The following is a 27,810-nucleotide window of genomic DNA, read 5'->3' as shown; positions in this document are numbered from 1 at the left end:
ATGGGCCCCGCGCGCTGTTTGGCGCTGGGCGGCCTCCTCGCTCTGGCGGGGCTGTTGGAGGGCCGGCTCGTGAGCGAGCAGGAAGACGGCTTCGGCGAATGCGACCGATTCTTCTACGCCGGGACCCCGCCCGCGGGGCTGGCGGCCGCTGCCCACGTGAAGATCTGTCAGCGCTCCGAGGGCGCCGAGCGCTTCGCCACCCTGTACAGCACCTGGGACCGTATCCCTGTGTACTCGGCGTTCCGCGCCGCGCGCCCTGCGCCCCTGGGAGCCGAGCAGCGCTGGCTAGTGGAGCCGCAGGTAAGCGAGGCGCTTCCCAAGACCGGCCGTTGGGCTGGCCTCCCAGGGCACTTTGCAGCCACCGTGAGCGGTAGGGCGGGGAAGGGCAGCCCCAGCCTTCGGTGCCAGCGTCGGGAAACCCGGGTTTCCACCCGCCCCACCGCGCCGCCGGAGTTACAGACAGCCTCGTCCCCTGTCAAAGCCACGGCCGGAGCTGGGCGATCTGTGAGCCTTGGCTTAAGCCTCAGGGGTCCGAGGCCCCCAGTGGGAGGTGGTTCTCTCTGCACTTCAGAGGAGACATCTGCAGTGTCTCATTCACTTCCTGAATAATGAGGACAGTGAGACGGACACCCAAGAGACCACTCAAATCTTCGGGATGCCTAGGTTGGGAGCGCACAGGTCGTTGCCACAATTCTGTGGGATGGGTGGGTGAGTGGGCATTTTCATGCCCATTTTACAGAAGAGGAGATCAAGGCTCAGCAGGGCGATGAGACTTGCATAAAGATGGGGCAGGTCTTTTGGCTAGAAGTTCACTGCCCTTCCTACTAGGAAAAAGCTTTTCTTCTGCAGAGGCCACCTGAGCCTGAAAAGCCTTCCCTTCTGCACAGGACATTGAGTAAATTCGATCTGAAGTTAATGTTGGGTTAGGACAATGAAATAAAGGTATGGATTTTTAGAAATGCGATGGGATAGTTACAAATAGTAGGGACATTGACTACCTCCTACTAATGGGAAGAACAAACCTGTTTCTCCTGGCTCTTCATATCTATATTATCAGACCACTTGGAAATTGTGTCATCTCTCAGGGTTTTCTGTTTTGTCTGGTGAGAATGAGCAGACACTCCAAGAGGCTCCCAGAGGTCCTGCTGAAGCTGCCTTCACAAACCCTGCCCTAGGTCTGCGCAGCCAGCCTCCTGTGGAGAACACCCTGCCAGGCTCCTCTGTCCCAGCAACCAAGGACACCCGATCTGGGGGAGGAGCTGAACACTCAGCCCACCCATTCTTTTTTTTTTAAGAACTGGTTGACCTTGATCTTTTCTTGTTTTACTTTTTTTAATTGAAATATAGTTGACTTACATCAGCCTGCCCATTCTTGATGGCCACAGCTGCCTAGGCATTGTGAGCAGGGGACTGGCGTTCAGCTGTTTTATTCAGAGCCCTGGGTTGTAATTTCTATAATATCATTCAGTTATTTCTGGCTCTAAGACCTTGACCAGCTCTCAGGCCGTCTCTTTACCTTCTCCACAGCCTGTTGATGTCAGAACCTTTGAGATCAGGCATGTGAAAAAGCCTTTGTAAAGTATACACACTTAAGGCATATAGTAACCTAAAGTTAGTTTGCCCCCATCTGCACCCCTAGAGCTCTCTGCATTTCCCCCAGTTCCCCAGTATGCATGTGATTGCAGACCTGTGAGGAAAATAGATGACCTGGTCCTTTCTCACCAAGGATCTCATGGATGGCTTGGGGAGACAGAACGTACATGTGAGGAAGACGTGGGATGCATGCTGAACAAATTTCAGTTAAATCCAGAACTACCACATTTAGTAATCACCCACTGTGTGCCAGGCACTTGGGGTGCCAGGGGAACAGAGTGTAGCTCTGGGACTCAAAGGCTTCCTGGTCTGCTGGGTGACGAGGTGGCAACACCTCTGATTAGAGCCACGCTGCATGGGTTTAAGCCTCAGTTCTTCCACTGACTTGCTGTAAACTTGGGCTGGTTGACTTAGAGGTAATAACAGGGTGATTTTGAGGATTGAATGAATTACTCCATATAAGGTTCTCGTGCCTGGTATATCAGTCCTAGCTGTTATTATGACATAAGCAAAACATCCTCAGTTTAAAAGGGTAGAAGTCTTATTAGATTTAATCCGTCTTGGAGGTGACGGGGTAAGCCTTTGGGCCAGGGTGACGTTTGTGCTTTACCTGGAAGGATGAGGCGGAGTTCAGAAGGGAGACAAGGACAAAGACATTCCCAGCAGAGGGGACATGCTGTGTGAGATACGCACGGCTGAGTCAGGGATTAGTGTGTGGGGAGTGGTTGGAGCAGCTAACCCAGTACAAGAGAGTAGATGACTCAGTGAGTAGATGACTCACGTGCTCAGAATAAGGAGGAGTGATGGAAGGGAGGGGTCGGGTATGAAGGAGTGATCAAGGAAGGTTTGGGGCCAGGGTGTGGAGCAGAGCCATTTATGCAGTTATTGAAGGAGCCCAAAGGAGCATGACTCATTCAGCAGAGAGGAAACGGACAGAACCTTCACATAGGCAGTGGAGACCGTGGGCCCTGGTAATGAGGGATAGGACTGGAGAGGTAAAATAGGATGCGGAAGGAGGAAGGAGCTGGTGGGGTGGGAGGGAGTAATTCCAAATGGCAGCTCCAGAGGTGAGAGGTACAGTGGTTCAGAAAAGCACAGGAGACCAGAGTTCCCGACCGGGGAGGTGGGAAGGGCCCAGTGGCTGAGCACAACTGGAAGGATGCTTTTCTCTGCAAGACAGTTTTGTGCTGCCCGTCCCTTCCCACTGCAGTGTCCAGTCAAGTCAGCCAGGAGCCAGGGGCTATTAGGAAGGAGGCAAGGAAGGAGAGAGGGGGGAGAAGCCGCCAGATTGCCATGCTGGCAGGCTCTGGAGCACACTGCAGCAAACCTGCCCCCCCCCCCCCCCCCGAGGCCTGCCTCCCAGCCAGTGTGCCCACTGCAGAAAGATGCTCAGGGCTCAACGTGGACTTCTGGCTGCTTCCAAGCACTCTGTAATGCTGAGTCACCTTGTGCCCACATCACCTCTTTAGGAAGTTAGTGTTACCAAGAGGCCCAGCAGATAGAGGAAGAGGCAGGGGACCAAAGGAGCTGGGTGCTTGCCTTCCGTCGTTAGTCAGGTAGGGCTGTTCTGACCCTGAAGCTCCTGAGGCTCAATTAAGGCAGCTTGCAAGGCTGTCCTGCAGTTTCCCTTTGGGGAGAGAAAAACAACAACAACCGAAAACCTCCTGAATGGAAGATGATAGAAACTGAAGTCACTCGTGCGTAAAACCTTTAGGGTGTTGTAAGCACTCTTGTGCTTAAAAACACAGGGACCCAGACTTCCACCCTGCAGAATGCAGTTTACAGGGGCCCCATGCCCTGGCTCCTGTCTGTAGTTCCAGCCTGTCTCCTACCCCTCCCCACCCTCATGTACTGTTCTAGCATTATCTAGCTGCCTGGAGTGCCTCTCATAAACCATTCTGTTGGTCACATTTGTTCCTTTGCTCATGCTGATTCCTTTTGCCCCAAATGCCATTTCTACACTGCCCCCATCTTGCTCCTCACTGCCTCCCTACTCCATCCTTTAAGACTGCCGAGGTGTCACCTCCTCCAGAAGGAAGAGCCCACCTGAGTGAGGTCCACTTCCTGAGTTAGGTCCACCCCACAGTGCTCCCTGTAATTTCTCTAGTTTTTTACTTACCACACTGTTTTATACCTACCTGCTTGTGGGTCCGTCTCTCCAGCGGAGAGACTGAGGGCTTGCATTTCTAGTGCCTAGGACATAGAAAGCACTCAGTAAGTGTTGAATAAAATCATTTGATGTTCGGAGGTTCAGTCAGGCAGCAGTTGGTGAGATATTCTGCTTGGGCTTCCTTGGTGGAGAGCTGCCTGCTTTAGAAGCTTGCCTCCCAGCTAACCAGCAGCCACTGTTCCAAACATATTCCATATGCAGAGCTGGAACCTTCCTCTAAATCCACCCCACCTGTTCTAGCTCCAGCCTTTGGAACTACCCCAGATGATTTCGATCTCTTTAGCATCAGATGACAGGATCCCGCATCTGAGGGGCCTTCTGAAGGACATAATGAGAACTTTAAAAGGAAGCGGAGGGACTTCCCTGGAGGTCCAGTGGTTAAGACTTTGCCTTCCAGTGCAGGGGGGTGCAGGTTCAATCCCTGGTCGGGGAGCCGAGATCCCACATGCCTCCTGACCAAAAAACCAAAACATAAAACAGAAGCACTGTTGTAACAAATTCAATAAAGACTTTAAAAATGGTCCACATCAAAAAAAATTTTTTAAAAAGAAAACAGAGGAGACAGAGGGCTGTTGTGGGTTTTATGTGGAATGTGGTCACCTTTAAATTGAGAATGGGGAGAAGGCAAGAAAGAGATGAGACAGTGTGTCCCTATTAGCAGGACAGAGATGGTCCGGAGGGTTTGCAGTCAAAATTGAGAACTGGGTTCTGGTTTAGTACAGGGAGCCTCAAACCTTTTAGTTGCTCAGCTCATTTCTGTTTAATGGAAGAATTTTTGGATAAGGTACTAGTGATGCCTTTGCAAAGGATGTTGTCAGTTCACGCTAGAAGCGAACGTATAAGACCCTGTCATTTTTAAAAAAGTTTTTTTTTGGGGGGGCCATGCCACGTGGCATGTGGGATCTTAGTATCCCGACCAGGGATCAAACCCGTGCCCCCTGCCGGGGGAGTGCAGAGTCTTAACCACTGGACCGCCAGGGAAGTCCTCAAGACCCTGTCATTTTGTCAACGTGAATATTGGAAGGAACTGGTTTTATATTCTGCTTATACTTCTTTAATCTTACAAAAATACTGTGAGGTAGATCCTATTCTCTTCATTGTAGAAATGAGGAAACTGGCTCAGAGAGGTTAATTGTTGTGCCCAAGGCCACACAGCTTGGATTTGAACTCATGACTAGTTGCTCCTAGTCCGGAGCTCTTTTGATGAACCATGGAGATCTTTGACTTCCCATGGATCCACTGCATTAATGGTCATAGGACTTCAATTCTCATCTTTTATATGGAAATCTTAATTTCTACTCCATTTCTCTTTCCCAACAGTCGTAGGACAAGTCAGAGCACGTATCTGGCCACGTGAATGTTGCTTAGGTGTCAGTGGCTCCGGAGAGAAGCAGATAGTCCTGCCAACGGCAAAAGTATTTTCCTAAAGGGCCCAATGAAGTCATATTTCAAATCTTAGTAAATGTATGTGAACAGTTGTCACAGCTAGAACCTCGATTAAGTCCTTAATTTTTAATTTCCATCAGTGGCTTCTTGCTTGCACTTCCTGAAACTGTTTGACACACTGTTTCATTTGTTCTAACATCAGCCCTCTTTTAATTGTGTCAGAGAACAGATATAAAGAAGATATCATACACATCTCTGGGTAAGGGACACAGCAAACAGGACAATTCTGATTCTTCCTTCCTCGTTAAGAAACGTGACTTTAGGGTCTTCCCTGGTGGCGCAACGGTTGAGAGTCCACCTGCCGATGCAGGGAACACGGCTTCGTGCCCGGCTCCGGGAAGATCCCACATGCCGCGTAGCGCCTGGGTCCATGAGCCATGGCCGCTGAGCCTGCGCGTCCGGAGCCTGTGCTCCGCAACAGGAGAAGCCACAACAGTGAGAGGCCCGCGTACCGCAAAAAGAACAAAAACAAAAACAAAAACAAACAAAGAAAAAAACCATGACTTCAGATCGCTGCTCTGCCACTTACAATCTGTGTGATCAAATTCTTCCAGTCCTATTTTTCTGATCTGTTCATTAAAGATAATAACAGTGTTGACTTCACAGAGTGGTCGTGACACATAAACGAGATAACACATATAAGCACGCAGCATAGAACCTGTAATATGGTGAGGTCTTAATAAATAGTAATGTGTACACTATTAAGGTCTTACTCTAATAGATGTTAAACACGCACACATGAATGGAATGTTGGATTAGATAGGCAACTCCTGCAATTCCACAAATCTCGCCAACAACCTAAAACATCCAACTGTGTATCTTCTCACATGCTCGGTATATGTCCCACATTCACATGATAGGTGCTCAGAAGGTACATGGTGAGAGATTGAATGAATGGACGATGGAATGGACAGGTGGATGGGTAGATGGATTTAGGTGATTGGAAAAACAAAAACAAAACAGGTGCCAGAGGCACCTCCACCCTCCTAGACCTGAGCAACCAAGAGGTGTGTTGTCATAAGACGAACAGTGAGCAATTGCATTCCAGCCTACTCTGCTAAGCCCGAGGAGGGCCAGGAAGCGCCGGGCTCACAAGGATGGTTCCAAAATCAATTGCTCACAATTTCTTCCTTACTGGAGTGCAGATAGTAAAAACAGCAGTCATACATGCTACCCTTCACTCCATTTTTCTCCTTTTCTGGCTTTTTCTTCATCTTTGAATTTAGTGTTTCCATCTGATTCGTGGTCATTCTCAGAAGCGAGTTAGGGTACTTGCGCTGTATCGGCAGAACATTTTAGTGATGTTTTGTCCTGGAACAGTCTAGTGGTGATGGAGCTGTGCACCATTCTTTCAGCCCAGACTTAAATTTGGACAATCCAGGAAAGGAACTATCATGTACTGATCCCTTACTGTGTGCAAGGATCTTCACAAATTAACTCATTCACAGAACAACTCTAGGTCCTATGACCCATGGTTTATAGTTTAGGAAACTGAGGTTCAGCGTCGTTAAATAACTTATCCAAGGTCACAAAGCTGCTAGATGGCAAAGTCTGGATTGGAGCTTATGGCTGTCCCACTCCAGAGCTCTTAGCTCTCTTTCTGCTCTACCATGCTGCTTTCCACTGACAATGTCAGTATTTTCTCTCCGGATTCCAAATTGACTGATTTGTTATTTTATTTTATTTTATTATTATTATTTTTTTATTGCGGTACACGGGCCTCTCACTGTTGTGGCCTCTGCCGTTGCAGAGCACAGGCTCCGGACACTCAGGCTCAGCGGCCATGGCTCACGGGCCTAGCCGCTCCGCGGCATGTGGGATCCTCCCGGAGCCGGGCACGAACCCGTGTCCCCTGCATCGGCAGGCGGACTCTCAACCACTGCGCCACCAGGGAAGCCCTGTTATTTTATTTTTATTTTACTGAACTGATCCAGTTCTTTGGATGATGTCTGGCTTGGCTTCTAACACACCATCCTGGAAATCTCAGTTATAACTCATGGTGATTGAATGGAGCATTCCTTGAGGAATAAAGATTTTATTTGTTGGGCTTTAATTCCTCTTCCTTTTAAACTGTCAGCTGTACAAGCGGAAATATGAGAAAATAAGTCCTCCTGTTTGCCAGTAGCTTTCACTGCCAGTGATCTGATCTCGCTCCTAGAATTCCTGTTAGTTCAAAAATGTTTTTCCTTCATGTTGTGTATCATGTCTCCTGAGTGGTCACGTACCCTTTTGGTTAGTAGAACTTGACATCTATGGAAGCAATAATTCCTTGCCTGCTGACATATCTATTTGGCCACTGAAAGGAAGGAGAAATAAAAAAGAAACCAACTCATGGATGAACCCAAAATAGAAGCACCATTTAGTATACCAGTCATGCTTTTATTTACCCAGTGCCTGACAGACGTGTGGCTCATTCAAAGGAGGTCAAATGAGGGCATTTAATATTTTTAATCAAAACTGAAAATATGAGTACTTCACCTTTTGCAGAGTAAATAGTTGGATGAAATAGGATTTGAAAACATAAATTAGATTACATGTTCCAGTTGACTTGCACCTTCATTTCAGCGGTGGTTGAATTGCCCAGGATGCATGATTGAACAGGGACCATGTAAGGAAATGGCCACTGTTTATGTATCTGAAAGACTGGGCATCCATCATAGTCTCAGGACACACGGAAACACAGGGAAAGGAAAGCTGGGTTTATGAACCAGAAAAAGGTCTTTTGTCATTCTTGGATATTTGTGTTGTATCTGGAACCATGGAACCCATGATAACATTGGACACCTCCTTCACAGCCAAGTGGACCGTTCGGGATGGTTGATGGTCTTGCTTCTGCACCTCAGTGGACAGACTTCACCCCTCTAATCCCTACCATCTACACCCTGAGATCCAAGCTGCGACCATCTTCATCCAGGCCTCTGCAAAACAGCTTCCTGACTGGCTAACCCATCCCACCTAGGTCTCCACCTGGAAGCCAGAGAAATTCAAAACGTTCATCTCATTGTATCTCCAGTGGCCTCACTGGAAACGCTTCAGGGCTCCCCATTTCTCTTCAGATAAAGACAAGTCCTTATCAGGGTCTCCAGAGTCCTGCGTGGTTGGTCTCCCATTCCCCTTCTGGCCGTATCTGGCGTCACACATTGCCAGGCCTTAACCTCCTGCCACTTTGGCTTCTTTCTATTTTGTTTTTGTTGTTTTTTATTTCTATGTTCTCTCCCATCATAGGACCCTTGTACCCGCTGGGCTTTTTTGTCTTCCGTGATATTCCCACCTAGGTCAACTGCCCATAATACTCTGTAGTGGCACCAAACACACGTTTCTTTGCTAGTGTGGTACGATAATACATTTGTTGCGTGACTGACTGAGTGCCCCCGATTAGACTGTGAGTTCCATGAGTGCAGGGCTCAGGCCTGTCATACTCACCATCGCATCCTCATTGCTTAACACACTGGCCAGCAACCTTTTCTGTAAAGGGCCAAATAGTAAATAGTTTAGACTTTTGGGCTGTATGGTCTCTTCTGCAACTATTCAACCCAGCTGTTCTAGCACAAAAGCAGCTGCAGACAATGCATAAATGAGTAGGTGTGGCTATGTTCCAAGAAAACTTTATTTATGAAACAGGTGGTGGGTCGGATTTGGTGCACAGGCTGTAGTTTGCCAACTCCTGGTCTAGCATGATGCCAGCACTGAGTAAGTGCTTAATAAATGTTGTTGAGTTGTGAGCATCCAGCAGATATGGGTTGAACACCAGCGGTGAAATTTGAAAGCTTTGCAGTCTTATTCCTATCATGGCATGGCAGCCTTAGATCTAGACCTACAGACAGTTTCCTTGAACCTTTTTAATGGGGTGCTGGTTCTTTATCATATTTAGGGTTTTTTTTAGGATTATAAAAGCAATATGTGCTTATGGTAAAAAGATTCTTCTGAGCATTTTGGAAGTATATAAAGAAAAAGATCCGCTTTTCACAGATAGCCAGTCTTCACAGTTTGTGTTTATGGGTGTATGTGTGTGTGTAACATTCCAGAAATTTCCATTACATATAGAGAGACGTGCACTCTCACATCCTTTATTCTAGTCAAGGCTTAGCACCCTTTTGGACTCTGTGAAGCCACATCTAACAAGCCTCTCAAACAGCACACTTTTTGATGAGCAAGTCTGCACAGAAACATAAACAATTTGTCTCATTAAGCATTTTCGCTAGAAATAGAAGGCCTGGGGACTTGAAATGCAAAGTCTATTTCATCAGCTTTTTCTCTCAAGTCTGTATCATGTATAACTGACTGATGGCCTGAAATAATCCTGCTTTCTTCCCCCTCTCCTCATTCCTGAGCACAGGAGGTGTTATCCTTCTCCTCTTATAGAAGAGACAGGGGCCTGGGTGTCACTGGTCTGCCCGAGGTCACAAGGCCAGTAAGTGACAGAGCTGACAGATCTCCTCATTTCTAATCTGGTATTCTGTTCGGTCACTAAACCCTGCTGCCAAGTAGTCTCACCTGTAGAGGAACTTGAAAAGCTCACAAAACCCAAGAGAAGAGGTCAAAGAAATGGAAATGATTTTGCCTGGGGGCAGATTTACTAGCCTCTGAGGATATATGTGACACAACATTGAGAAGCAGATGCTGTCTCTTTTGTGCTAAAGACAAGAGGTCTTAAGCTTCAACAGCTTGAGGAGGGTTGAGGTTGGATGCAAATAAATCATTTCCTGACATGAGAGCTATGATGCTGTGGAAAAGGGTCCAAGGGCTATCAAGTCCCCTTTTCTAATGATCTTTAAGATGAAGGGTACGTTTTGCCTGTTGGCTTTGGAGAAGGGCCATGTCTTATAGTTAGTTACAATCTTGTGTGGAGATTAGCTATGCGCCTTCCCCAGTTTTCAGATGAGGGTGATGCATAACTGAGTTGATAGTGAGTGGTACCTCATAGGCTGCCGTTCTGCACCCAGGGAGCTCTTTGACCAGGCTTGTCACTGCTCTTGCTTTTCTGCTTCCATAGCGGATGCCCTTCTGCTCCTGGGGCCTCCTGCCCCAGGCCAGTCAGAGCCTAGGAGTTTCTTCTCACTTACTTACATCATAAGTGTGGTCACAGCCAATCAGCAACAAGAGTTCATCATCAATTTGTTCTCTTCTCTTCTCTCTTCTCTGTCAATGAATTGGGGTTTAAGAGGTAGGCATGCAGTTAGAGGGATCTTCAGGGGCAGAAACAAGCTCACCCTGTTTATTATCTGTTCATCCCTTTATTCATTCTGGGGCAGCAGGGGGAGAATGTTAGCGTTGCAAAGGCTGAGTCCCCAGACCTCGGCTGCTTGTTGATCCTTTTATCAGTGTTGTATATTGTCGTCAGCATCACAACCATTTATTGAGTTCTTGGGTCTAAGCCCAGAAATAGGAACCCACGATGTGCCCTGCCCTCAGGTGTCTTGTTAACGTAGTCGGGAAGGCAGACCAGGCGTAAGAAGTGGTTTACTTAACTCTCTCCCACCAGACTCTTAGGCCTGAAGGGGCGAGGATTGGGCATACGGAGTTGTTAAGATTGGTTTTATAGCGAGACAAAACTGGGCTGAGTCCCAGCTCTGTCAGTTACCAGCTGGTTGACCTTGGAAATGTTACTGAATCTCATGGATTCAGTCCTCATCTGTGGCCTGCAGCTCATAAATCATCCCTACCCTGTGGATGAGTTAGGGCGGTTCAGTATGACTGCGCTGTGTCTACACTCTCAATACGTGTATGTTAAGCATGTGGAATGAATAAGTAACCTTTGCTTCCCAGCCAGTGCCTGCCTTGGAGACAACCAGGATGAGGGTTACCGTGCCCTTAGGTCTGACCCAGTGTTATTGCTGAAATGCCCTTACTTCCCCCGTACTCCTGCTTCATTGCTGCCTTGCCTGTGACAGGTCTCCACTTTTTCTGAGTTCAGCTGTTCCTGCACTATCCTCTGTGTTCCTTTTCCCATTGATACTCTCTGTTGAAGAATTTAGTAGAAGTGCCTTCTCTCAGTCCCCGGGTGCCCCTCTGATCTGTTCCAGATCTTCTGCAACCAAGGCACACGCGTCTTTTCCTTTGTGCCCGAGATTTAATCCAGGTGTCTAGACGGTTCGGTTCCTGGCCTGCAAAGTCCCTGCCCCGATTTACTTGGGTTCTCATAAGAGTAAGACTCCTGAGGTTTCAGGCTTTTTTTTTTTTTTTTTTTTGCGGTACGCGGGCCTCTCACTGTTGTGGCCTCTCCTGTTGCGGAGCACAGGCTCCGGACGCGCAGGCTCAGCGGCCATGGCTCACGGGCCTAGCCGCTCCGCGGCATGTGGGATCCTCCCGGACCGGGGCATGAACCCGTGTCCTCTGCATCGGCAGGCGGACTCTCAACCACTGCGCCACCAGGGAAGCCCGTCAGGCTTTTTGATACATGAATCATAAGCTTACCCAGGCTTATTCGGGTGAAGGGCAGGACCGTTGTACGAGATCACTGGTAAATTCACAGGCACAGGAACAGGCCTCAAAGGATCCAGAACAGGGAAGCTTCTAGAAATCAAACAGCCCCACAGAGTCTTCAGGATCTTTCTCCCACCCTCCTCTGTCTTTTCTCTCTTAACGAGTTCTTCTGCTTTCCCATGGGTCAGGCTGGCTGCCAGTCCTAACGTCCATCTAGCAACCTTCACACCCTGACTGTTGTCAGGCTTTGAGCTTCTTGTATCGAGAACCCAAGAGAGCCATCTGGTAGGCTGCTGTCCCTACCAGGCTGGCTGTCCCTTGGTTATGCCTGGCAAGGAGGTGGGTAGGAGAGGGTCATGTGCTAAGAAATACCACTCTTTTAGAGATAGTGTCAGAAGTACTTGGTTAATTTAGAAGTAGGGGTTGAATGTGGTGCATTGGCTGACAGGGTTGGCATACCTGGTGGTTGGCTGGGAGAGCCCAGAGTGGGCAGCCAGATTAGACTACTCAAGGGACCCTCACTACTCAACAGAACCCATTCTGCATACCAACCATGTGTGTAATTCATGCTACGAAAGGCCCCGAGGTGGGTGTGATCTCCTAGGACTGGGTGAGCTGGGAAGGCTCTTACTGAGGCTATATCAGCCAGGGTCTGGGAAGGAAACAGGTGGAACTCTCAAAGTAGTGTAACTGACAGAATTGAATGAAGAAACTATTTGCCGAGAGTTAAGGGAGTCGACAAGATACGGTAAAGTACCCAGGGCCTAGCCATCGCAGGAAGCTGTCACCATCCCAGGCCTGTGGGGTCAGCGGGGAGCTGGGGAGAGCTGTGACTGCAGAGGAACTCAGCCAGAGCCAGGACCACAGCAACCAGGTGGGAAGGGAGCAAGGGAATACATCCTCTCTCTTCCCCCCTCCCACGGGCTGCCCCAGTCAGAAGCCAGAGGGCCAGAGAGCTCAGATGATGTGGTCCCGAGAAATCAGCCTCCTGGGACACAGAGCAGAGCACAGGAGAGTGGAGAGTGGATCTGGGGGGCCAAAGGAGACCACCCAACACAGGAGCGGTGAGGTTGGAGCTGGGCCCGGGCACCCAGCTAGGATATAAGTAGCGGAGGGGAATGGTGAAGGCCCCCCTCCACCAGTGTTGACAGGGGCAGCAGTACAGAGGGAAGCAGGGCAGCCTTTACATCACAACCATGCAACTGACTCGGTTGGGGGACAGTGTTGTCCTTTTCTGGTTGAATGTAAGGGAAGACTTGAGAGAGGAGGTTGGAGAAATTGGGGGTGGGGGGAGTCATGACTATGCTAGTTTGTCATTTAACCCGGAAGTATAGGATGCTACTGAAGATGTTAGAAAGAGCAGTGAGGTATGACCCGAAAAGTATAAATAAGCAAAAAGAGACTTCTCACTTCACATATGAATAAGGCAGGAAATTCATGTTTATCCATCTTGGGGATCAGAATATTAGCTGCTCTGATGGGTGGAGGATCCAAATGGCCCTGTAGTACTTTATTCTCTTTCTTGGCATTATCATCCCAGCTCTTGTGATTTGTGGATAATACCTCTTGGAAAGTATTAATAGCATGTGAATAAATTAAGCCCAGCTGGGCCACTACCAGAAAGGATGTAGTAAGCAATTGTGTTTCACTGCTGTCCATGGACCCCCTGCATCAGCATCACTAGGGGTGGTGGTTAAAAATGCACTTTTGGGGCTTCCCTGGTGGCACAGTGGTTAAGAATCCACGTGCCAATGCAGGGGACACGGGTTCGAGCCCTGGTCCGGGAAGATCCCACATGCCGCGTAGCAACTAAGCCTGTGCACCACAACTACTGAGCCTGCAGTCTAGAGCCCGCAAGCCACAACTACTGAGCCTGTGTGCCACAACTACTGAAGCCTGCGTACCTAGAGCCCGTGCTCCGAAACAAGAGAAGCCACCGCAGTGAGAAGCCCGTGCACCGCAACGAAGAGTAGCCCCCGCTCGCCGCAATCAGAGAAAAGCCCTTGTGCACCAACAAAGACCCAACACAGCCAAAAATAAAATAAATAAAAATAAAAGAAATTTTTTTAAATGCACTTTTGAGCCCCACCCCAGGCCTACAGAATACACCTCTGGTGTGAAGTACACAAATCTACGTTTTTAAATGATTTATTTTTTATTTTTTGGCCGCGCTGCGCAGCATGAGGGATCTTAGTTCTCCGACCAGGGACCAAGTTGCTTCTAATACAGATTGAATTTGGAGAACTCTAGATTTAAGGAAATATCACTAATTTGTTGTAATAGCTGTCCAGGCAGGGGCTTAATTCCACCAGACACAAAGGAGAATCTGATAGGGATCCAGCCCAGGGGTTCTCCATTTAGAATCACCTGGAAAGCTTTTAAAAAAACATCGTGGGGCTTCCCTGGTGGCGCAGTGGTTGAGAGTCCGCCTGCCGATGCAGGGGACGCGGGTTCGTGCCCCGGTCCGGGAAGATCCCACATGCCGCGGAGCGGCTGGGCCCGTGAGCCATGGCCGCTGAGCCTGCGCGTCCGGAGCCTGTGCTCCACAACGGGAGAGGCCACAACAATGAGAGGCTTGCGTACCGCAAAAACAAAAACAAAAACAAAAAAAAACCACATCGTGCTGATCTCCAAGCACTACCCCCCCCCCCACTTAAGCTTTTTAAAGTTTCCAGGTGATTCTAAGAACCTCTGATCTCTGAACACAGAAGGTGGAAAAAATTAGAAATGGAGATGTCTCAATTTAACTGACTTGTTTGAATTCTGTAACACATTGTCAAATGCTAAGAATAATTGCTCTGGAAAAGAAAACAAGAGCACAGAATGGAAAACTGGCTTCAGTGAGTGAAGAGGAAGATGACCAGGGGTGTTGTAACTTGAGAAGGTACCGGAGGTCTGGAGAGGTCTTAAAGGCGCCCGCGCACTTTCTCAGGCTCCCGGGAGGAGCAACTGGAGGCGTTCCGCGGGAATTTGTTCGCTCTCGAGGCCACCCCCTGGCCTCTTCTCAGGCCTCCCTTGCCTGTACCCAGTGCCAGTTTAGGATTGGGGCATTTTTTTTGAACCTCCCCCCTTTCATTTTTATTTTTTCAAATTCTGAAGACAAAGGAAGGTCTGAAATGGAAGTGCAGCGTCCTTTCATTCCCTCCTCTGTTCCACCACCTTCCGACCTAGGAGGAGAGAACTCAGGCCGTTTGTCTCCCTTCTGCACGGTTCACCCCACACAGACATGCGCCACGCGCCTACGATGTGCGCAGCACAAGGACAGCTGGAGACGCTTCCTCCTCCCCAAAGGCAGGGAGGTGTGTGGGCAGCTTGGGGAGCCCAGAGGAAGGGTGATTCAGGGGGAGGAAGGCTGTTCAGGAAATGGAAAGCCCTGCATTTCTCATTCCTTATTAAAAAAAAAAAAAAAGGAAAAAGCATCCTTCTAATTCTTCTAAAGCTGTTTCTGTTCCCAAGAGGATAAAGAATATTTTAGATGCCAAGCAGGGAGGATTTTTTTTTTTTTTTTTTCTGAAATGGGTGGGTCGGAACTCTGCTTACTTCTTTCCTGAGAGCTGAAAGGCCTGGTGGTTTATTCCTCCCCAAACGTCCTTCCGCGGCTCTTGTGGCCCCTCTGGCCTCCTGTTTCTTTTCTGAAAGGCAGCTCTTTCCCAAGCTGGGTATTTTTCTGGTGGGTCCTCAGATCTAGTTCATTCTGACTTGTGGGAGTGTGCAGAGGGCCTGTCTGCAGCGTCCAGCTCCAGCTCTGATAAGATTATCTGATGTTCCGATTTCAGCTGCAGTTTTAGTTCCTTGTAAGGGGGGGCCCTCTCACCCACCTGGTGATGGGCAACAGGGTGACAGCAACTCTTTAATGTCTGTGTGTGTGTGTATCACAGTTCACACAGCAGAAACAAAATTGGAACACCCGCTATTCCACTCGTCTAATGATTTAACTCTGGTTGAAAAATAAAACAAACCCCAAAGGAAATAGCCTCTCTGTCCCCACAGAGTTAGATGGGAGCTCACTAGGTCTCCCCCATCCCAGGATCTTGTCTGAATCATTCCCAGCATGTGCTTATCTAGCTTCAGCCTAAGATTCTGCTGAGGAAGGAAACTCCACCCTTCCCAGGGCGAATCAGTGCAAAGTTTCACCACCATTTTTTTTTTTTTTTTTTTTTTTTTTGTGGTACGCGGGCCTCTCACTGCTGTGGCCTCTCCCATTGCGGAGCACAGGCTCTGGACACGCAGGCTCAGTGGCCATGGCTCACGGGCCCAGCCGCTCCGCGGCATGTGGGATCTTCCCGGACCGGGGCACGAACCGGTGTCCCCTGCATCGGCAGGCAGACCCTCAACCACTGCGCCACCAGGGAAGCCCCTCACCACCATTTTGATCATCCTTCTTGAGGACCAACTTTCCCAGGGGGAAATCCTGGAGCAGATCTAGAGGACAGTCCATTTTCTCTGGAGCCCCTCTTTTCTTGTCTGCAAATTGGAGGAAATCATATGTGCATGTGTAGGTTATTGTGGAGCTCAAGGGAGATAATTCTTTCAATGTGTCGCAATTAGCTCACTGGTGTAAAGGGAAGACCCTTCCCCACTTTGTCTTTGGAGATCAGCCTGCCCAACAGGATGGTTCCCTCATGTTCCACACTCCTCAGCACTGTCCGCACTCCTGGCAGCCGCTCATCAGCAGCAGGGCCCCCCTCGACCCCTGCACCTGCCAGCTGCTGACACAACGCACCCAGTCTTCTCCCCGAGCCAGACTTGCTTCTCACTGCACTTGCTTGGTCCCCTCACATCAGCAGGGCCATTAGCTGTCACCTGCAACCCTTGGCCCCGTCCCATCCGGACACCGACAAGTGCCGAAGCTTCATGTTTGTGTCCTGCAGAGCACTGCCCCTGTCCACAGCAGCTTTCTTTCCCCCCGCCCCAACCAGTGACAAATTCCCCCATTGCAAATCTGTACCAGGTGACATTGGTCCCTGAGGTGTGTGTGGATTTCGCAGCCCAGGAACCCTCAGGGACAGGGGCTTCTGTTCACTGGCCCCCTGCCCCTCCAGCCCGTCACCTTGTCATCGTCCCTGTGAGATGCTCTCAAGCCCCAAGATGCTCCCTTGTACGGAGACCTAGGTAGCCCCACCCTCCCGATGCCTCCTCTTCCTTGGATGCAGGTGGGGAGCTGGAGGACAATCTTTGCTTAAACCTGTAAGCCCTGCTTCTCCAGCTAAGGCTGTGTTCCTCTCCTGCCTTCATGTAAAAACTTCTCAAACGGAGGTCTGTCTGCAGCCTCCTCTTGCCCATATCCAGTCACTTCCACCACCTGTCTTCCTTCCTGAGCCCCCTGTGGAAATCGCCCTTTGAAGCCTCACTAATGACACTTTAATCATCAGGGCCCTCAGGCTTTGTCTCCATCCTTCCCTTTCCTCTCCGAGCAGGTGCCACACACTGATCCTCCTCTCGGAGAAGCTTTGTCCTCCCTTGACTTTCATGTGACACTAGATTAATTCTCCTAGGCTCCGTCAGTTTCCCAGTTGCCCCTTCATCCCCTCCCTCCCCTCCCCCCCATCCTCTAGCCTGGCTTCCCTGTGGCTTTTGGCCTCTCTTCTTCACCTAGAGGCATGGGCAGGGCTAGGAGCTTTTGATTCTGCGATGATGCTGGGCATAGGCTTGGCTCTGCCACTTATGAATTGGGTGAGCTTGTAGCTGTCACTTACCTGAGTTTTAATTTTCCCATGTGTAAAATGGAGATGATGATAATACTTACGTGGTAGGGTTGTATGAAGAGCCAATGGGATGCAGCAGTGCAGTGTTTTCTAAATGATAGTCATTTGCAGACCTGCTTCACAAGAGTCGTCCTATACTAGCATTTACTTGAAATTTGGTCTTTGCATTGACTTTAAATCAACTCATTGGAAAATAAATTTAGTCTTATCCTAAATAATCATATCCATGAAGTCATGTGTAGGAAATGCTGGTTATATCTTTCCCAGAACACGTTAAACATAAATGCATAACTATTAAAATATCAATAGAAACATCCATTGGTTCACTTCTCATTGTCCACAAGGCACCATGGGGTTACATGCACTGCAGTGCAAGTCTTTTTTTTTTTTTTAAGATTTATTTATTTTAATCTATTTATTTATTTTGGCTGTGCCAGGTCTTAGTTGTGGCATGTGGGATCTTTGTTGGGGATCTTTGTTGAGGCACACGGGATTTTTTTTTTTTTTTTTTTGGCCGCATTGGGTCTTCGTTGCTACGTGCAGGCTTTCTCTAGTTGCGGTGAGCAGGGGCTACTCTTCATTGCGATGCTCGGGCTCTAGGCATGTGGGCTTCAGTAGTTGTGGCACGCAGGCTCAGTAGTTGTGGCTCTTGGGCTTGGTTGCTCCGCGACATGTGGGATCTTCCCAGACCTGGGTTCGAACCCGTGTCCCCTGCATGGGCAGGCGGATTCTTAACCACTGTGCCACCAGGGAAGTCCCACATGGGATCTTTTAGTTGCGGCATGCAGACTTCTTAGTTGTGGCACGTGGACTCTTAGTTGTGTCATGTGGGATCTAGTTCCCCAACCAGGGATCGAACCCAGGCCCCCTGCATTGGGAGCGTGTCTTACCCACTGGACCACCAGGGAAGTCCCCTACAGTGCAAATCTTATGTGAGTCACACCACAGTGCCCGGACCCCAGAAAGTGTGTGCATCAGGTTGAGCCTTTGTAACTCCTCTGTGGCCAATCTCACCTTTGTGCCCAAGCTCCAGTTCTGTATCTCCAGCTGCTATCAAATATTTCTGCCTGTCAATGTAGTCTCCTCTAAAGATCAGCCTGTCCAGTTTCCCTCCACTGCCTCTCATTTCCGGGTGACCTTGGATCCAGCCTTGGACATCATCTTCTACCTTCCACGGACTCTCCTGCATCAGCCTTCACATCCCGACGCTCCTTCCTTCCAGAATCTCGCACATGTCCTTCCCTATCCATTCCCTCAGCTGCCTTGTGGTCCAGGCTTTCCTGGCCAGTGCCGGCAGGTGTATATCTCCCTGGAATTATACATCCCTAATGACGCTCCAGCCTCAGAAGCCATCAGGGAATGTCCCCTGTGTACAGGTCAAGTTTAGACTTGAAAGCATAGCGTTGAAAGCACACAGAAAGCAGAATGGAGCAGTAGTGCGTTAAGGTCGCTGAGGTCACACCATGTGGGTTTGCGACCTCACCCTCCCTCACCGAAAGTATGACATCCTCACGCTACTCAACGACTGAGCCTCAGTTACATCTACAAAGGAGGTCATAGGGCTCCTGTTAGGATTTAAAAAGATATGTTCTGTAAAACACTTACCATGGTGCCTGCTACATAGAGAGCGCTCTGTGAGTCGCAGTTATAATTATCCTATGATTAGTTATCTGTTATGTCAGATCGTTTATAGTCTGGCCCCCGGCTATCCCTTCCAATTAAACCTTTCACTTTTCCTTACTCAGAGTCGCATTTTCACAGGCTGCTCGTCTCTGCCCTCAAGCCTTTGTGTAGACGTCTCGTGAAGCCTTACTAACCTTTCTATTTTTCTAAGTTTATCAAAATCTTGCACATCCTTCTAACCCTGCCTCAGCTTTTGTTTTCTCCAAAAAGTAAGATATCTTCTCTGACCTCATTTATTGTGCCCTTCCTTCCTCTGGATCCGATTTTGCTCTTTTTCTTCATCACATTTATTTGGCACTTAACTTTGTGTTGCACTGTTGTTTTTTCTTGGTTTCCTATTTAACTTTGTATGTATCCGTATCTTGTTTCCTTAAGTTGAGCGTGAGTTTCTTGATATGGAGGCCTATTTTGAGGCATGTGAAGCAGTGATTAAGAGCAGCAGCTGTGGGGATGGACTTCCTGAGTTCATGCCATGACATCACCACTCACTAACTGTGTGACCTTGAGTAAGCTACGTAATCATCACGTGCCTCAGTTTCTCCACCTGTCCAAATGTGATAATAAAAGTACCTAGTTTTCATGAGTTTAGATGAGTGAATACTTAGTGCAGCCACTTACTGATTTAGTACAAGTGAAATTCTTAGAATAGGGCCTGGCATATAGTACCTGATAAGTGTTGGTGGTGTTATTATTACCAGTCCTACTGCTTTCTCCTACAGTAGTGATCACACATAAATATGCTTAATACATATTGTTGAATGGGTGCCTACTTTCCCTCCAGCTCTCCTCAATTTTCTATTAGTCCACTTTTCTTACATGCATATTAGCAGGAAAATTGAAAGTCTCCTTTCATTTAATTCCAAAGCAAAAAAGAAATCCCATGGGTTTAAATAGCTTTGGCTGTCTGGTTAAAGGAAACAGACCAACTCGTTGAGAGAGAGAAACAGTTTTGTTTTGTTTTGTTTTGTTTTTTGGTACTAAATTTGAAGAGGAATTTTTTTATAAGATTATTTATGGGGCAGGATGCTGGTGGCTGGGGAGCACACATTCTTCTAAAACCTACCTAGCATGCTGTGATTAGGAGAAAAAATTTTCCATTAAACCCAGGAACTGTATCAGATTATATCGGCAGCCCCGGAGGACTAGGTCCACAGGGAGGTGGATTACACAGAGAGCTTTGTGCCTGTCCCTTCATCCAGCGATTCCGCTGGGAAACCAAAGAGAAAGATTAGTGGTGCTTGCAAAAGGGCAAGTGCAACCCAGAAATTGTAATCTGAAATTACATCTTACATCATAGTTGTATTTTTGTCTTTAGGGAGCAGTGTTGTCGGTAACTTACTGTAATTACTATAAACAGATCCTTAAACTATGTCTGCAGAGAGCATGGAAAAAAAAACACCTGCCCTTTATGTGACAGTGTCTCAAAGAATATATTAGACTTTTAAATCAAATATTCTTATTATTTTTAGTACAGTGTTCCATACACGAATCAGGTATTTTAGTTACAGACACACTTTGCCATTCCTTCAGAAAGTGAGAGCCTACCAAGACATAATGGTTGTTTTGTAGAGTTAGGAAGCATGATGATGAGGGGGAGCTGTTATGCCAATTTTATTTAGATTTCCAGATGACTCTTTAACAAATGACATTAGAACATTAGTCATCTTGAGATCAAAAGAAAGTTTTGTCATAAGTTAAAAAACTGGTTTTAAGAGAGGAAGTGGAAATCATCATGGGCATTTCTCTCAGTGGAGATCAGTTAGCAGACTATTATAAGGGCCTGGGATTTAATATGTTTTATAAATTATATGGTAAAGTGATTTCATAATGGAATATCCATTTTTTTAATGACTCTAAGTTGCAAATACAAAACCAATGGAAATAAATTTCAGTAAGACAGAAATGCCTACATGAACAGACAAGAGAATTATAGGTGATAGGTAATGCAAAGGAATTGGTAAAAATAAACAAAGAAAAACCAGACAGAATCAGATTGTTTGTACGCTGGCTGATGTGATTTGGCAAAGATCTGGGAGTCCCTATATCCTATTCTTAGTGAGAGATTTCAGCCTGTAAAGTTCTTGACACATCAGTAAACGTGTTGGAAGATACTGTTCTACTTACACCAAACAGGTATCCAGTAGGTGGTCTAAATAGAAAAAAGGAGATTTAAGCGAAGTAAGTAAATTTGGGTATGATGAATCCATAATAAGTTATAAAAGGAAACAAGGCATACTTTAGGAGAAACTTTATAAACCTTAGACGGGGAAAAACCAAGTTTCTGGGCAGATGTGGAATGCCTCTCCTTCCACTACAAACACATAGAAATGTTGTATTAAAAAATATTATATGTATGTATTTAAATTAAATTCATATTTCAGCAAAAAAGTAAGAAGAATTTTCAGGTGCCAGAAATATATAAGAAATCAATAGCCAAAGCTATATGTGGGAAGCCACAGGGATGGTAGGGACTAGGGCTCTAACCTGCCTGGGGACAGGAATCAAGATTACATAACCTCTTCATGACATGGGTCTGGAACTAGGCTCACCAGGTAAAGCTGGGGGCTGGCAAACTGTTGTAGCACTGGTGAACCAGGCATGAAAACTACCTGCGAGTTGTTATAGGAAGTAGCTGCCCACATCATTGTCATTAGTGGAAATAGTCACCCTCCAGAAATAAGCTTAAAGCCATCATCTTTCTTTTGTACGGGTCCAAATGTGCACTGCTTTCTCCATGTGGAAACCCTGAACTGAGAAAATAACTCAGAAACTAGTCCAGAATCATTGAACTCTTTAGGGCTCTGGCAGAGGCAACTGTGAAAGCAATCCTATTAGATTTGTTTTTGTTTTCATTTTTGCCTTTTTTTTTTTCAACAAAACATCATGGACCTCTTATGAAGACAAGCTTATGAGCAAAAACTGCTAAGCACTTAAGTATACATACCACCTTGAAGTCAACCAACAGAAGCAACAAAATAAACTGAAAAACCGAATAAAATAGACAGATCTTAAAGGGACTTTAAGAATGTCTAAACTATTGAAAGATAAAAAAGAATTCCTCAAGAGAGGAAAAATAAATAAAAAAGGAGACTATGAAATAGAACCAAATAGAAATGCTAGAAAAGAAAAAAAGATTCATTGAAATGAAAAACAAAAACACCTCAACAAAGTAGGCAGTAAACTAAACATAGCTAAAGAGAGATTTAGTGAATTGGAAGATAGATCTAGGGACTCACCTGGAATGCAATATACAAAGTTAGTAAGGTATAAAGTATGAAAAAGAACATAAATCACAAAAAGGATAGAAGGAGAGGCTTTGATGTAATTGGATCCTCAAAGGAGAGAATAGAGGGTTCATTGAAGATCAGTGTGTGGTCTCATAAAACATTCTTTGGTATTTTTGTCAGAGATTTAAGACTGTATTAGGTAAGCCTTGGGAAGTTTCTCTATTATTTATTTTATGTTTTAATTTTGACTGGTAGCATCCATACTAATTTATATACATTATATACATTAGTGTATTGAACTATGGCCAGACAAGACAAGCCTAGAATGCCTGACACAGTCTTCCTCCGTGAACTTTTGCTGTGTTTACTGTTCTCTGTTACAGCTGCTGACGTAGAGAAAAACAGCAAGTAGCCAAGTGAGGTGCTAACAGGAACAGTGCTTCTGGGGGAACCAGCCAGCTGACCAGTTTCTAAGGATAGTAGTACTCTGGAAACTACTCTGGCCAGTTGCCTGCTGCCTGTGCGGCCACATTTCTTAGACTGTGAAGCTAGAGGCTCAGCTTCCATGTGCTCTGGGCAAAGGCAGAAAGGAAGCATGAGGGCCAGCCTGTACATGTACCTTTTTACCTTCTCCTTTCCACTCTCTCTCCATTCTGGGGACTGCAATTCCAGGGGCTCAGACGTCAGCTTATCTCCCTGCAACCTTAAGGAACTTCATTTATTCTGTGACACAGAGAGAAAAGGAGACTTCAGTGGTTATTTTTTACTCTCTGGTGGAGAAAACTGGTACAGCAGTCTTCTTTAAGATGGGTGAAAATATGGCTTAGTAATAAAGAACATGTACCTTAGGAATAAAAAGACTGACCTCCGTTCAGATCCTGTCCTGCTAATTATTGGATATCTTTTGAAAAGTTACTTCATCTTTCCGTGTTTTAGTTTCCCCGTTTGTAGAATCAGCTAAAAAATACCTTCTGTAGAATGTTATATTGAAAGCATTTACTTGGCAGTTAAAAAAAAAATTAGTTCTTGACCTCCTGTTATATCACTATGTAGGTACAGAATTCAGGCATTCTGTCTTGATTTCAAACACTGTAGTCTACCTTGTCATCAAACCATAGGGCCAAATTTGGGGTTCATAAGAATACAGTGACCATGGATACGGGGTTCTGAAGAAAGCAAGGGGAAGGGGAGGGAAGATGTGCTCTCTTCTGCCTGCACATCCAGAGCATATTGTTTAGTTTCTGCTTTGCCTAGGGAGGCCCAGGGCAGGGAGGTGCACAGGGCCCATTGTGGAATTGGGCCCTGGCCTTCCTAACCACTTCAGTTCATACTGGCCCATTTCCCGTGTACCTGCAAACTGTGGGCAGAAAAGGCTTAACCACGGCAGCCCCTTGAACTCAAGTGGCACGAGAAGATGCAGAAGCAACCAGCTCAGTCTCCTCTGACCTTGGCAGCTGGGAGACCGTGCTCTGAAGTTTGGGAGTAAATCAACCCACAGTCCTGGTTTCTGCCTAAGAGCAGGATATTGTGTTGTCTCTTACACACACACACACACACACACACACACACACGAGTCTCTCTCTCTTTTTGTCTTCCCCCTGTCTTTTTTCCCTCCCCTTTTCTCTTCCTGCCTGACTCTCTTTTGTTCCTTCCCCTTGCTCATCCAAGAATCTCTCTTTTCTCGTGTTCCAGCCTGCCTTCTGTCCTTGTAGGCATTATTTCATCCCTGGGTGACTCTCGGGCAGAAGGCGAACCACTGTGTTGACCTGTGCTCTGTCACACAGCTACCAATGAAAAAACCAGCTCCAGACTTCCGCTAGATGGGATAAAGCAGCTACCCCAGGCTAAATGCAGACACGGTTCCCTAGGAACCATGGAGAAACATGCATCCTAAAATTCCTGACCTTCCACCCAAGACTCCATAATCTTGGCTCTGCCATATCTCGATCTCATGATTCAGGAATGAAGTTGATCTTTCCATGGGGTGTATCTTTCAGCTATAGAAGAGCAGCGGCAGCCGCTCTGCAAAATGAATGTGCTTCTTATTTCTGTCCTGTGAGGATGTGGTAGGAGTGGAGACCGTCCAGGAGCGTTTCTACTTCTAAGACTGGGGGAAGGGACAGAACAACCTTGAAGGGTGAGGCTATGGCTTTACTTCATCATTAGACTTCAGTGAATATTCCTGCTTTTATACCAACTTGCTCATCTGTTGCCCTGCTAACCCTACACAGACATGCATGAGCATGCCTACCTTTGCCATTGCAGAGCTGGAGAAATGCAGAGTTGGTTGCCCTCCTGACAGGAGGTGCAACGATCACATGATCACATGACCTTGACTCCCTTAGGTTTAGAGACAGGTTTAGCGAGTCTAAACCTAGGGAATCAATTAGTAAGAATTTACTTATTTTAATTAGTTTCTTTTTTGTTTTTTTTCCTTTTGAAAATAACATATAAATAATTTGTGGGTTGATGTGGGTAGAAGAGGTACAGGGAGAGAAACAAGAAAATAGGGGGAAAAAAAAGTATCACTTTCACCCTCAGGAGTCAAACAACCGTTGTGGACATTTTCATGTGTTTCCTTCCAAAGTTTTTTCATGCCTATTTTTAGAATTAAAAAAATTGTTATCATTTAATTTTATAATCTGCCTTTTCCTTTCAACATTATAGCACATATTTCCCCATTATTACAAGTGCTTTTTAATGGCTTTGAGATATTTCTTTAATGGATATAACACCATTTATTTAACTGTCCCCAGTTTCTGAAAATGTAGGTTGATTCAACTTCCTGCTATTATAAATACTGCTGTGATGACCATCTCGGATGAACAAGAGTGCCTTGAGATTCTAGTAGGTGTCAGTCCTTGACTGCGTCCTATATACAGGGTCCCTGGTGTCAAGGAATTTACAGTCTAGTGTGGGAGCAAAAAATAGAGTTCTAGTTTGGGAGCAAAAAATAGAGTCAGCAAAATCCTGAGCTCCTTCCTCTCATCTTTTCAGATTGGCAAAGTGAAAGTATGTATTACACTGCTGAATTTAAAAAGAAAAGAAAAAAAAAACCAGAACCAAGAGGGATGTATATATTGATCATTATTGATATATAACACATAGCTAGATTGGCCTGGACAGAAAATGCATTAATGATAGCAAATATTATGAGGAGATGAAATTCAAAGAGAACTTGGTCTACTTTTAGCTTGGCCTGGGAAGTATCTAATAACTGACAATAATCTATACATTTTCTCCTGTTTGATTTATTTATTTATTTTAAAATTTATTTATTTTTGGCTGCATTGGGTCTTTGTTGCTGCGTGCGGGCTTTCGCTAGTCGGGGCGGGCAGGGGCTACTCTTTATTGCGGTGCATGGGCTTCTCATTGCAGTGGCTTCTCTTGTTCCAGAGCACAGGCTTTAGGTGTGCAGGCTCAGTAGTTGTGGCTCACGGGCTCTAGAGCACAGGCTCAGTAGTTGTGGCGCACGGGCTTAGTTGCTCCGCAGCATGTGGGATCTTCCCGGACCAAGGCTTGAACCTGTGTCTCCTGCATTGGCAGGCGGATTCTTAACCACTGCGCCACCAGGAAAGCCCCCCCACCACCACCGCATTTGATTTAAATGCTCTGATTAGAGTTGAATGTTTTTCGTATATCTCAAAGTATGTAAATTTCATTTAAGAATATGTTCTTTAAATTGCAGCTCACATTGGTGGTTGACTATCTGAATTACAGTTATGATTTTTTTTTTTTTTTTTGTGGTACGCGGGCCTCTCACTGTTGTGGCCTCTCCCGTTGCAGAGCACAGGCTCCGGACGCACAGGCTCAGCGGCCATGGGTCACGGACCCAGCTGCTCCGCGGCATGTGGGATCTTCCCGGACCGGGGCACGAACCCGTGTCCCCTGCATCGGCAGGCGGATTCTCAACCACTGCGCCACCAGGGAAGCCCTACAGTTATGATTTTTATGGGCCTGCTGAGATTTACTTTTCCCCTTGTTTTCATTTTTTTTGAATCTCATGGAAAAATATTCCCAAAAAGGGCTATGAAATTTATAAAACCACAGCAGACTGAAAACCAATGTCCTGATGGTGTATTTGTGAGTGTGCGATGGGGTATTACTGCAGGGCAGGAGTGGAGTGTACACAGAGAGTGAAATAGGAAACAGCCCATTTGAAAGATGTTTTCAGACACCAGGATTGTGGGATATTAGAATGAAGTGTGTGTACCCTTCCAAACCTAAGCCTTGCAAGTGTTGGTGTGATAGGAACTTTGCTCACGTCTTGGCAGAATGATCCAAGGACACCCTGTCTGCTGTGAACAGGGACGCATCTCAACCTCTCTTTCTTCTTTCAGATTGATGACCCCAACAGCAGCCTTGAGGAGGTGATGGATGAGGCTGATGCCATCAGCTCTGTGAACAATCTGGGAAGCAAGCAAGCCTTGCATGCAGATTACCTGGGTTCTGAATACCAGACAGGACAGCTGTACCCGTTCTCCCTCAGCAGTGACCCCGACACGGCCACGTTCACTCTCACAAATGCAGCTCCAATGACCCCATCCTTCCAGAAACGGTGGTACGTGAATCTCAACAGCCTGATGGACCGGGCCCTGAGCCCACAGTGTGGCGATGGGGAAGAGCTCTACATCATCGCAGGTGCCGTGCCTTCAGACCTCAAGGTCAAAGACAAAGTGACCGTCCCGGAGTTTGTTTGGCTGGCAGCCTGTTGTGCTGTCCCTGGAGGAGGCTGGGCCATGGGCTTTGTTAAGCACACCGGGGACCGGGAGGTCATAGAAGATGTGATGGTGAAAGAACTTGAGAAACTGCTTCCATTCACGCCTCAGCTGTTCCAGAACAACTGTGGGGAAAGTGAACAAGACACAGAGAAGATGAAAAAAATCCTGGAAATGGTCAACCAAGTCCAGGATGAGGAGCGAAGGGTAGACTCTGAAGGGGACTCTGAGACCCTCTCCAGCACGAGGAGTACCAGGTCCACTCTGCTGCCTCCAGAGGCATCTGGGGAAAGGAGTAGCCTTTTGAGAAAACTCTTGGGCTTCGCTGCTACCCCATTCATCAAGCTTTGCCAATTAATTTATTTCCTTGCAGTCAGAATCCTGAAGTACCTTGTGTATTTCCTGTGGTATGTCACCAAACAGGTGACTTGTGGTCTAGAAAGCTGTCTTTACCGCCTGGGGTCAGCCACCGTCTCCTACTTCTTGACCATTGGGGAGGAGCTGGCCAGCATTCCCTGGAAGGTACTCAAAGTCATGGTCAGGATCACCAGGGCCATTCTCCGGATCCTTTGTTGCCTGCTGAAGGTTGTTTGCCGTATCGTGGGCATCCCTGTCCGGGTCCTTGTGGACGTGGCCACTTTTCCTGTGTACACCATAGGCGCAGTTCCAATTGTGTGCAGGGACATTGCAATGGGCCTTGGTGGCATCATCTCTCTGTTCTTTGACACTGCTTTTGGCACCATGGGTGGCCTATTTCAGGTCATTTTTACTGTCGGCAAGCAGATTGGCTACAAGATTACTTTTGACAATCCTGGGGAATTATAGAAAAAAAAAAAAAACTGAGT

General features: G+C 46.9%; 1 protein-coding gene across 1 annotated transcript; it reads left to right on the top strand.

The window, feature by feature from the left end:
* Positions 1 to 27,810, top strand: ENDOD1 (endonuclease domain containing 1; the record flags this gene model as incomplete). Its single annotated transcript, XM_082845215.1, has 2 exons — positions 1 to 300; positions 26,588 to 27,810. The coding sequence occupies 2 exons, from the start codon at positions 1 to 3 to the stop codon at positions 27,788 to 27,790; spliced, it is 1,503 nt and encodes a 500-aa protein (XP_082701341.1). The 3' UTR covers positions 27,791 to 27,810.

The sequence above is a fragment of the Leucopleurus acutus genome (genome assembly GCF_964270905.1).
Source record: "Leucopleurus acutus genome assembly, chromosome: 8".
NCBI lineage: Eukaryota > Metazoa > Chordata > Mammalia > Artiodactyla > Delphinidae > Leucopleurus > Leucopleurus acutus.
The sequence above is the reverse complement of the archived record's forward strand: the minus strand, read 5'-3'. Positions and strand labels throughout refer to the sequence as shown.